This window comes from Dunckerocampus dactyliophorus, chromosome 13 (assembly GCF_027744805.1).
Source record: "Dunckerocampus dactyliophorus isolate RoL2022-P2 chromosome 13, RoL_Ddac_1.1, whole genome shotgun sequence".
NCBI classification, from domain to species: domain Eukaryota; kingdom Metazoa; phylum Chordata; class Actinopteri; order Syngnathiformes; family Syngnathidae; genus Dunckerocampus; species Dunckerocampus dactyliophorus.
This window is the reverse complement of record NC_072831.1, coordinates 3,152,669-3,165,138: the sequence shown is the minus strand read 5'-3', so window position 1 is coordinate 3,165,138 and position 12,470 is coordinate 3,152,669. Positions and strand designations below refer to the sequence as shown.

At 40.6% G+C, this 12,470-nt stretch overlaps 1 protein-coding gene across 2 annotated transcripts in view; it reads right to left on the bottom strand.

Annotated features, from left to right (window-relative positions):
• vps8 (VPS8 subunit of CORVET complex) overlaps nucleotides 1-12,470 on the bottom strand; it is a 78,858-nt gene that overhangs the window by 47,953 nt on the left and 18,435 nt on the right. Inside the window, exons 1-9 of one of the 2 annotated variants that reach the window (XM_054796029.1) lie at nucleotides 12,165-12,259; nucleotides 10,704-10,790; nucleotides 10,148-10,215; nucleotides 6,915-7,068; nucleotides 6,768-6,827; nucleotides 5,254-5,361; nucleotides 3,460-3,540; nucleotides 1,965-2,135; nucleotides 1,564-1,638 (exon numbers count right to left, since the gene is read on the bottom strand). In XM_054796029.1, coding sequence (XP_054652004.1) covers nucleotides 1,564-1,638; nucleotides 1,965-2,135; nucleotides 3,460-3,540; nucleotides 5,254-5,361; nucleotides 6,768-6,827; nucleotides 6,915-7,068; nucleotides 10,148-10,215; nucleotides 10,704-10,784 — 798 coding nt within the window. In that variant the 5' untranslated portion in view covers nucleotides 10,785-10,790; nucleotides 12,165-12,259. Of the gene's footprint in view, nucleotides 1-1,563; nucleotides 1,639-1,964; nucleotides 2,136-3,459; nucleotides 3,541-5,253; nucleotides 5,362-6,767; nucleotides 6,828-6,914; nucleotides 7,069-10,147; nucleotides 10,216-10,703; nucleotides 10,791-12,164; nucleotides 12,260-12,470 lie in introns of those variants that run through there. The other variant, XM_054796028.1, reaches the window with a different exon arrangement.

Sequence of the window (12,470 nt, the reverse complement as noted above, 5' to 3'; positions counted from 1 at the left end):
AAAGATGTAAAAACAGATAAAAACAGGCAGCTAATTAATGCATGTAATGGGACACACCCATTTCGCCTATAAAGCCTTCTGAAAAAAGCTCCAACAAGGTTTTATGGTTTTCTGACCGTGCTGTGAGCATGTAGTAACAGGTACATTCATGATAACATGCAATACTTACAGTATTTTGCTCATTTTAAGCATTAGCGCAACTTCCTTCCTGGGTGCATTGATTTCACATAGCAACATAGAAAGGACAGGCTACATCTAGCGTTAACTTTTCCAAACTCAGAAACAAAAACACGGCAGCAGTGGCAGCAGCTCAAAATATGTAGCGTTACCTTTCTCTAGTAGCCTGGGGCATTGTGAGCATGGTGAAGCTAGTCGCTAGCTAGTAGCTAGTGTCGCGAGGTGTCACTATGCCAGGAACGTAGTTCTTGGGCGTAACAATGTTAATAACAATAATAATAACAATGTTGCTGTAGCTTGGCTAATATACAGGTCACATTATGTGAATGGAGTGTTGTTGGTTGTTTTCAGAAGGCTTTATAGGCGGAATAGGTGCGTCCCATTACGTTGTTAGATGTAGTTACATACAGGCCTCTCTTGGCACGTGTTAGATAGCGTGAGCAGAGCAGCTGGATCTATCTCTTACTCTTGGCATTCATCTTATCCCTCATCACAACCTTTGGCACACACAGGCTCCAACCAGCTAAGACCTGTGTCACATGTACAGACATAAAATACGATGGCCTCCACCCACTGCGCGTAAAGGACAAGTAAAGGACATCTGACTAGAAGTGCCTCGGGCTTGCTCCTGCACCCGTGTGGAAGACGAGTCCTCGCTGCTGTGTATCATTCTTCCTGGTACATTAAATGGCTCAAATTGAGCTATTGTTTCCGAGACTTATTTGGAAGCATTAAAGATGACAAACCAAAAGCGACAAAAACTTTCAACGTGCATTCTTAGCTGCCTCTTTTTAGCTGTTTTTATATCTTTCGAAAGCACAGAAAAGAGAAAGACATACATAAGGATTGTGGATGATGGGCAAAATTCCCCCCAAAAAATGCACTTTTCCTTCAAGGATCAGCACACTTTGGAAATGTCTGCACTGTTTACCTTTCAGAATATGCTTTCATAGAGTAGTCTACTGTTCAACTATTGTGGAAAATCATTTAATACATTAACATAACCACCATAACCATTCATAATCACCTGCATTGGCTATATTATAATAGGAAAAATATCTATTTAAGATTAACAGAACATACAAAACATGCGATTAATCACAATTGAAATGTTGAATAGATTGACAGCTGTAATTATTAGCTATTGTTGTGTTATCCCAGTTTCGGCAGGATAGGCTCCAGCATACACACAAATACTGTATATCACATAAATAAAGAACCTGTAGATTAACTTCAGATTTAGTTTTAAATTTCAGTTTGTCTGAATCTTTAGAATGAAAAATAGAAATAATTAAAATGTCATTTTTCATCGTTTTTAACAAAGAAATGTGTAAGGTCTCAAACAACATAGACTACAAATTCCAGGCAAAATAGAACATTTAGTACCTTGGTTCCCAAACAGACAATCTGTCCCGCATAGCTTGAAACAGACTGGTAACAAGCTTTTTCTCCAACTAAAGCCTGGAATATAAAGATGTTGTTAGACACAAACGAAATCCCCTTTTCCACCAAACATCCAGAAACTTTACTGGTCCACCACACCATTCCTCCCTCACAAGCCCCCTGCTTTAACTGTTGCTCTTTCGGTTACCACGGGGGTAAAGCATTTTTTAAATAAAGTTCATTTTCTAACTGATATACTAATTGTACTCTTTCTGGGCAACAAATGATTAACCAATCAGGTATTCTCCTGACTGGAAAACACTCACATTGAACACAGAACTATGCCACTGATAATACTGCCGCTTCATTTGGTATGGGGCTTTTCCAATCAGTAAATCCCTCACCAGAGCCTGGGAGACATTCCCTCCTGTCGCCAGCGATTTGAAATGTCGGCTGTTGTAGACCAGTTGCACCTGCTCCAGGTCCAGAATCTCCAAAATCTCCTGACTGGGACGGTCTACAACATGTAGCTTTTCATGGCTGTCGACCAGGGCCAACGTACGACTGTTAATCCACTAAAAGGAGAATTGATACAGAGTGAAAGATAAATGATGCACTTTGAAATAAAGCCACCTGAAAAAAACTATATACTGAATAAAGCAGCTAAGCAATGTTTGTGTTACAAATGCACGGAAATGCGTACGGTACACTCCTGATCAAAATGTTTAGAGCAGCTGAAAAACTGCAAGAATGTTGGATCTTAAGAAGGTTCCAAGTAGAGCTTCAAAATGCAAAATGAAGAAATGGGAGTGGCACAAAAAAGCCATGCAAGTGAAATAGGCTGTTTATCAGCTGATCAACAGTTTAAGAGCACAGACTTTAAAAGCCAAAGGCAAAAATGTTGATTCTCTTGATGGCAATGGCAAAAATGCTTTCTCTGTTTCACTGCGGTGGGATTGTTGAGCTGCATAAGCAAGGCCTTTCGCAGCGCGGCATTGCTACTGAGGTTCGATGCAGTAACAGTCATTTCAAACTTCTTCAAACATCCTGAGGCTCATGGAACAAAAAAGTCAAGTGGTAGACCCAAAAAAATATCACTGGAGGATCCCATTGGCTGTCCGTCAAGACACGGGACCATCCTCGACCAAAATGAAGGTTGTTACTGGTGCCGAGTGCAGTCCAATAGCCATCAGACGCCATTTGCCAGAGAAGGCTTCTAAGAAGAAAAAACGTCTTCAAAGGCTTCATCTCCTTCAAGGCCACAAAATTGGGTGTTTGGAATTTGCAGGAGAACACCAAACATGGGACACTGACAGGTGGAAGAACGTTTTATTCTCCCTCGACGATCCTGATGGCTTCCAACGTTACTGGCATGAGCTGAAATGTTTTCCACACGGCACAGCGGAGGGGGCATCATCATGATCCTTCAATGGAACAATGGAGCTTCTAGTTGTGCAGGAGCGTCAAACGGTAGATGGCTATGTGGAGATGTTGCAGGGGGCATCCCTCATGACTGGAGGCTCTCATCTTTTTGGTAATGACTGGCTTTTTCAACAGGACAACGCTGCACTTCACAAATGGACTTCTTCCAGAGGAATAAACTCACTCATTTGAACCATCCTGCGTGTTCATTTGGGGACAGACGACAAGGGAAGTTTACAAAAATGGACATCAGTTCCAAACAGTTCCAGCCCTCCATTAAGCCTTCTTCACCACCAAATCAGATCAAATCAAATAGACTAGGATAGACTCGGTTCACCAACTGGCAGACCACGGACCATGGACACCATGGACACACTCACTTAAGTTCATTCCTCCCTTTGGAAGCACAAAAGCAGAGACTGTGGCACTCATAAAGAAGGAGGAAATCTTCTGCATCCGGACTAGGACGATACTTACATTCAAGCTGATGATGTCGCAGCTGAGATGAATTTGCCGCTGTTTGATGACATGGACCGCACCCATCTCCTCTCTTTTTATCTGCACAAAGCAGAAGAGGAAAGATTGGTTTCAACGTATTATCACTACAAAAGAAGTGGGTTTTCTTTGATCCATTCAAGTTTTATGAAGTAAGTTTGCCATGACCAGGGGTGATGGTTCAAGTCCTGAAAATGTAACTCAATATTTTCTCGCAGCTGCAGATAGAGAAAGTGCAAACAGCGGGAAGGAGGCAATAAACCCCCCAAAAAACCAAACACTTTTTCAGCACCTCTGTGCTCTCTCCACTGGTTGAGTTTGCTTGGCGGTAATGCGATGTGAATAAGGCGACGCAGTGACATTCCAGTGGCAGTATCGTGGAGACAGGGATCTGACAAATTCTGAGCCTGGTGATGTCATAATATGAAAATCAGATGAGTAAATTTACTCCCATCACAAACTTTGGGACTGCTGCCTCCACCGCTCATAATTACTGCTATTATTGCATCTATTATGCCTGTGAAAATTGTCATTCATGCAGGTCTTTGTATTCTCGGGTCATGGCTATTAGCAGTGTATTTTTTAACCGAGGAGTCTCCCGTGGATAGGACTGCGTATGCCGCTACTCACCATTCTCACCGTGTTTTGACAACTTACCACATCCCCTCCTGCTACCCCGAACACAGTTTAGCAAAGCATTAGCTCAAGTGTGTTGCGTGTGGACGGTCATGGCGAGCGGACATGCCGCTGCATGCACAAGTGGCTTCAAAATCTATAAACTTGTCATAGAAATGCCCACAAATGTTGCTCAGATTGAAGTTGCAGATGTCCGCCATCTCCTGGTGTAAAGTATTAACTACATGAGGCATCATACGCTATGCTTGTCGCAGTTTTGCAACTTTGGCGCTTAAAACGTTAAGTTATGTGGTGTCTTTAGACGCAGCTCTTCATGGCTCATTATAACGCAATTAAAGTGTGATTCTGCTACTATTAAAGAAACTAGCTTTAGGCAAATACATTTTCAGACAGGTTTGTTCATTTGGATCTGTTAATACATACAAATATATATATATATATATATATATATATATATATATATATATATATATATATATACACAGTATATATATAATCCTGTCCTGTCTTACCTTATCTTTCTCATCATAAAATACAGCAAAAAATGGGCATATATTTTACACATAATGGCAGGGCACATACAGACAAACAATCATTCACTCTCACATTCATACCTATGGACAATTTAGAGTCACCAATTATGAATAATGAATTATGTGATTAGCATTTTTAATTGTTTGAGAGCACCAATTCTTTCCTTTGTAAAAGAATGCTGGTTTTCGTATGTTTCCATTTTCAGCTGACGGAATGGATTAATGACAGCAATTGAGCTACCAGTGCACATTTTTTTGTGGAACGGATTCATTTGTTTGTGAATTGCATGGCTTATTCTTTTAAAACTAAGACCCCATAGAGAAGGCCCCCAGTTTGCGACCCCCAACCATTATTTCTATAAGAAAAATGTGTTCTGCTGTTGTCAGTACACTTATCATTCTATTTATTCCGATCATTATTATTGTGTTTTCCTCCCTTGGTTTCTTTATTAATATTTCCCCAATAACAAAGCTCTTTTAAACCACTTCACCAGCTATAAAAGTCCATTTCACACATCTGTCTTGTTACTATTTACAGGCATTAAATGCATGAAAATATAAATTCTTGCATCGTAAGGTTGTAGAAAAGAGGAAGTTAAGCACAAACCATGAGAAATTGGACTGTATCTCCTTTACAAAAAGCCAAGATTGGGTTAACAGCTGTTTCAACGCCGACAAACTGCCAAGCCAGTTGTGGAACGCTGGATGGATCAGACTAAAAGAGAGAGCACATGATAAAACATGTAGAAAACATACATGCAGCTACTCTCGTACTTTTGCAGTTGAAGTCTATAGGTTTAAAGTAAAAAAGCAGTTTTTTAATTTATTTTGTTCTTCATCCATATGGGGGACATAAAGACATGTCTTTCTTTTCTGTGCATTCTAAAAATATAAAAAGATAAAAAGAGGCAGCTAATTAATACACGCAATGGGACACACCGATTCCGCCTAGAAAGCCCACCATTAGAACACGTCCAAAAAGCTCCAACAAGGTTTTATGGTTTTCTATCCATGCTGTGAGTATGTAGTAACAGGTACATTCATGATAACATGTAGTACTACCTTGTAGTATACATGTATACTTGTTTACTTATAGTACATGTAATGTTACCTTTCGCTAGTGGTCTGAGGCATTGAGAGCAAGTGTGTGGTGAAGCTAGTAGTGACCTGGTGTGGTGTGGCGAGGTGTCACTACGGCAGTAACAAAGTTCTTGGGCGTAGCAATGTTAACAACAATAATAATAACAATGGCACTGTACCTTGGTTAATATGCAGGTCACATTACGTAAACGCAGTGTTGTTGGCACTTTTTGGAGGTTTTTTCCGAAGGCTTTATAAGCGGAATAAGTACTGTAAGTCTCATCACGTGCATTCTATCTATCTAGCTACACGTGTGTTCATGTCTCACAGAAAGATTGTGAATGATGGGCAAAATTCCCAAAAAAGGGCCATTTTCCTTTACTGTCAAGATGCCATTCCTCCTGTTTGGTTTGGTTTGGTTTAATTTTATTTGAACACGCATGCAGGTTACAATGGAATGGAAATCTCATGAATCATTTCACATTCCGCTTATTTAATCCTACCCCCCATCCATTCCACATCTAGTACAGTACATATTATTCACGTCCTGCATTCCATGGAATATTTTTGTTATAATAATAAATATATAATAATAATAAATAAAAAACAAGCATGACAGAACAATCAGTCTAATGATCATGACTCTTCATGCTTTATATTTAGCAAACATCAACTGCTTGTATTGTTTTTGGAATTTGCTCATCTCGGTACATCGTTTGAGTTCCATAATTTAATTCCACATACTGAAATGCTGTGGGTTTTCAGCGTTGTTCTCGCATATAAGTGTCTTAAGTTTCATTTTCCTCTAAGATCATATTTCTCCTCTCTTATAGAGAAATACTGTATGAGGTTTTTGGGTAACAAGTTACTGTTAACCTTATGCATTATTTTAGCAGTTACAGTTCCTAAATCAGCAAATTTTAATATCTGTATATATGTTATATTTTTAACCATTTATATTTTTAATGAAAGAGTATGCTGTTGTTGTGTTTTTTTCCCAGAACACGTACTCTATTAAAGAGGACCTAGACAAATACAGACCATGCTGTAGGGAAAGGTCATCCAAACTTTCAGTGAGGGCTTCAGTCCAATAACCAGAATCTGATGAAAGTGGGGAGGGGGGGAAAAATATCAGACTTTACACAACTTTGTGTTTAAAGAGGCGGGGAAGGAAAACCATGGGTGTACCTTTGTGAGGGAAGCCAAAGCTAGTAGATAATAATTTGTTAACGGGTGGTCAGTGAAGTCAGGAGGCGAACGCAATGGTTCAATACAGCAAACTTCCCCTTTTGAACCACTGAAGAGACATCTGGAGTCACAGGAACGCATGCCCATTACTCTCCTGTAAATAAAAAGGAAAGAGGATCAATTTACTTGGAACCTAAATAAATGCTGCAAATGTACAATGTGCATACCCAAATAGTTAATGGAAACTGTCCTTACAGTATTTTCTCACTTAACCACAAATAAAGCTAGACAATGTGAAATAACTTGCAGTGAAATGGGAGCACATTTTTACTTCTCACAGATGATTATGATTGTGGTGGACAGTAGGTATCGAGGACACCTAACGTTCAAAATCTCACTGCAACTACCCACTAAATGAGTCTAACTGGGCCACATCTCAGAGTTCAGCCAACTAAAATGCCTGACAACTTTTTAAAAAAGCAATGTGTTACTTCTTCACAGACATTGTGACCTGTGAATGGACTTCATGAATGAATGTCTTCAATATAGTTTGTAACTGACATAACATTTGGTTTGTCTGTTTTTTTCTCGAGCCACGTCAATAGCACCTTGTCCACCACCAATTACAGTGGTGTGAAAAAGTGTTTGCCCCCTTCCTGATATCTTGTTTTTTTGCATGTTTGTCACACTTAAATGTTTCAGATCATCTAACACATTTAAACAGAAGGCAATGACAACACAACACAACTTGGAGTTTTTAAATGAAACTTTTTATTATTAAGGGAGAAAAAAAACTCCACATCTACATGGTCCTGTGGGAAAAAGTGATTGTCCCCCCCTAAACCTAATACCTGGCTGGGCCACCAGCAACAACTGCAATCAAGCGTTTGTGATAACTTGCAATGAGTCTCACTTGGCCCACTCATCTTTGCGGAATTGTTGTCATTCAGCCACATTGGAGGCTTTTCCAGCATAAAGCGCCTTTTTAAGGTCATGCCACAGCATCTCAATAGGATTCAGGTCAGGACTTTGACTAGACCACTCCAAAGTCTTCATCCATTCAGAGGTGGACTTGCTGGTGTGTTTTGGATCATTGTCCTGCTGCAGAACCCAAGTTGCTTTCAGCTTGAGGTCACCAACAGATGGCCGGACATTCTCCTTCAGGATTTTTTGGTAGATTACTAGATTTGCAGGTCCTGAAGCAGGAAAAACAGCCCCAGACATCACACTACCACCGCATTTTACTTTTACTATGACATTCTTTTTCTGAAATTTGGCGTGACTGTTACACCAGATGTAATGGGACACACATCTTCCAAACTGTCAGACCACAGAGTATTTTCCCAAAGGTCAAGATTTTTTCTGGCAAAATTGAGATGAGCCTTAATGTTCTTTTTGTACAGCAGTGGTTTTTGTCTTGGAACTCTGCCATGCAGGCTGTTTTAGCCCAGTGTCTTTCTTATGGTGTAGTCATGAACACTGACCGCAAGTGAGGCCTGCAGTTGTTTGGATGTTGTTGTGGGGTCTTTTGTGACCTCTTGGATGAGTCATCGCTGCGCTCTTGGGGTCATTTTGGTTGGCCGGCCACTCCTGGGAAGGTTCACCACTGTTCCATGTTTTGGGATAATGTTTTGTGGATAATGGCTCTCACTGTGGTTCGCTGGAGTCCCAAAGCTTTAGGATTATAACCTTTTCCACACTGATAGATCTCAATTAATCTACGTTTTAACGGCAGGGTGTTCAGTTGTGCTGTCACTGACTAATATTTACATTTGTTTCATGATCTGAAACATTTAAGTGTGACAAACATGCAAAAAATAAGAGAGAAGAAGGGGGAAAACACTTTTCGACACCATTGTATATCACTTGTGAAACTTTCAGAGGATGAGACGCCTTCTTTAAAGGAAAAGTGCAGTTTTTTTGGAATGTTGCCCATCATCCACAATCCTTATGTGAGACATAAACACACATCTTTCTCTTTTCTGTGTTTTAAAGATATAGAAACAGGTCAAAAGAGACACACCTGTGCCGCCTTGAAAGGCCGCTATTAAAACACCTCCAAAAAGCTCCGACAAGGTTTTATGGTTTTCTATCCGTGCTGTGAGTATGTAGTAACAGGTACATTCATGATAACATAGAATACTTACAGTATTTTGGTTATTTCAGCCATTTTAAGCATTATCGGCGCTTCCTAGCTCAGTGCATTGATTTCACATAGCAACATAGAAACAAACGCCTACGCTTAGCATTAACTTTTCCTAATTCAGAAATAAAAACATACCAGCAGTGGCGGCATTTGAAATATGTAGGCCGTATGACTGATGATCACACGGTGAGCCTCCAACACTCACCATACTCCATGAAGAGTTCTTCAAATGCCTTATTAAAGCTTTTTAAAGTGCTACACCCACATGCACGCGCACACGCAGACACACAAACACACACACCAAGAAGCAAAGACAAAATAAGAGCACGAAACAGGAACTGACGCCAAACCCTGTTCTGCGGATCATGACACACACAGACTGGACAGATGTCAGTAATTGCTGAGCTAGGCGGTAGGATTAAATAAGATCTGCTTCTTCCTACTTATGTTCAGACACGTTGAATTGAAGTGCAACCGTGATGTAATTTTAATGTCATTTTGTTGTGTGTTCAAAATAAACAAACAATTACCAATATCATAATTACACCGGGGCCGCACGGTGGTCTAGTGGTTAGCACGTTGGCCAATACAGGAACAGCCTGGAGATCGGGAAGACCTGGGATCGATTCTCCCCTAGGCATTTCTGTGTGGAGTTTGCATGTTCTCCCCGTGTGTGTGTGTTTTCTCCGGGTACTCCGGCTTCCAAAAACATGCATGATAGGTTAATTGGCGACTCTAAATTGTCCATAGGTATGAATGTGAGTGTGAATGCTTGTTTGTCTATATGTGCCCTGCGATTGGCTGGCGACCAGTCCAGGGTGTACCCCACCTGTCGCCCAAAGTCAGCTGGGATAGGCTCCAGCATGCCCCCGCGACCCTAATGAGGATGAAGCGGTATAGAAAATGGATGGATGGATGATTGTGGCGTGTGAAGTGGGCCCAAACGTGGTACAAACATGTAAAGTGTAGGAAGAGTACAAACACGTGTGAGTACGCTTTGAGAGTAGGAGTCGCATAAAAACCTCACAAAAAGGTCCAATTCATTGAATTAAACAGCAATTACTGTTCAATGGAAAGGTAGGTTTACCTGAAAGCCAGCTCAAAAACCGATCCACCACTGTCACTGCACACTGCAAGAGTTGGGTCGTCCGTGAACTTGGGACATCAGCGAAAACAAAGAAAAGAGACGGAAATAAGCTTTCTTTCTCTTTATTTAAAAAAAAACAAACTGTAGTTTTTCACCACATTCTAAAGGATAAATATATATCCCCCACTATAAACAGTTAATTTTTTTTGTAGTTTTATTTAGACAGGATAAGGACAAAAAACGTCGGTAAAAATATCAAATAGAGATTATGAATTCATTTGTATTTGAATGAGTGAATTAGGTATTTCAGCCAAAACATTCAAGCCATGTCTTTCCTATTTTATGTGCACTTTGCTGATGTGTGATATGCCAACTTGCTGAAAGTCAGCATGTTTTGATCTTCATTTACTGCTCATCTTGCTTTCTGTGTCACTAAATACGTACAAGTACTGTTGTTGCACACCTCCTATGTTTATCTGAATGTTTTAGACGTTTTCTTTCAGGTGGAAAACATCGCAAATGAGATGTGTCTATTTCAAAATCTTGATTGACATACCTTCACATGCAGAATTGCTGTCCCCGGAGGATGTGCATCAGCGATAGTTCGAAGAAGTTTCCCATTGGCAAGATCCCACATAGTAATCTAAAAATAAGAGGGACAAACAGACCAAGATTATTAAAGGGTCCCTGACATGATTCATCAACTTTGATTAAATACTGTATGTTATATTCTGTTCTACATTGTTCCGTTTTTTCACAAATGACATTCATAGTTCATGGCGATAGCCATAACGAGCTAGCTCTCACAGCTCAGGCAAATTTCTGGAAGCGACGTCATCGGGGTACTATCAGTCAGGTAAACAAACACAAGTGTACGAGACAGAGGATGTTCACAGTGATGATAGCCAAGATTTGAGCCATGTGTCAATAGTTTTCGAGCAGGAAGAAACATTTGGAAATGAAGACGGACTTCAGCCTTAAGACATGGAGATTAAGATTGGTCGCCTTCAAAACACAGAATGGTTAAAAATAAAAAATAAAAAAATAAACACAGAATGGTTATTGTAAATTAGCTTCTTTATGAGCATGAAGGGGTCTTATAGCATGTTTGATTGCATACAGTATGTGGATAAACATTTGTCACAGTAAAACATATGTATAATGCTTTGCAGCCTTGTCGCTATCGTGGAATATTATTTAGAAGACATTATGCAAACTACTCTCTTGTGCCAACTTTGAGGCAGTAGTCGTTCTTGTCTTGTTTTTTTTCCTGTTTACTTACTCAAAATGCGTTTATTGCGTACTTTCAAGCCAAATGCTTCTTGTAAAGGTGTTCCTTCAAAGCAGTCATCAGTGAAATGATCACTGCATAGAACAGAACTCAAGGTGTGCGTCCATCTGTCTCTCATTCTCTGCACTTGACGGTCCATTGTTGTCTTAAACCACGTCGATCACGAGCTACTGGTCAATCTTCGGGACTTTGCCGGTCAATCTTTGCAGCGATAATGTTAGAAAAAATTTTTACTATGAGTGACTATTAGTGACGTCCCCTCCTGAAGAGTGACCAACATGCACACATTTTGCCCACTAAACACGGCTGTAGCCCACGCCGCCCTCCGTGCAGAAACCCACAAGCTCCAGCCAGAGCTCAGTCCTCAAAACCCGGCAAGAGATACTCTCCCCTCGCCACGCTAGCAAAGGTTGACTGAGCAACGTGCAGAAGGGTCGAGCGAGAGGGATAGAGGGAGTGACACACAACAGTAATTAGTGCACGTTAATATGGCTCAAAATTTGCCTCTGCTTCCTCCAAAAAAATCTTTCAGCTGCAGCTCGTTAGGGCTAAATATTGACCAGTGTCTCTCCTCACCACTGCTCACCCACGACACTGAGCCAACAAGCCCAACTGTAATTTGCTCATAGGGCCCATGCCACAGGTAATCTATATTTAAAGACAAAGCTTTAGATCCTGAGCATTATGGAACAAAAAAGTAGTAGACCCCCCCAAAAAAAATCACACCTGCGCTGAGCCGGAGGATCCGATTGGCTGTCCATCAAGACACAGGGCGGTCTTCCACCCACATTAAGGCTCTTACTGGTGCCGCCTGCAGCGCAATAACCATCAGCCGGCATCTGTGGGAAAAGGGTTTAAAAAAACAAAAAGGAATTCAAAGACCTCGTCTCCTTCACCGCCACAAAAGTGCCCGTTTAGACTTTGCCAGGGAGCATCAAACATGGGACATTGAAAGGTGGAAAAAAGTTTGATTCTCTGATGAGAAAAAATGTAACCTTGACGGTCCAGATGGCTTCCAACTTTACTGGCATG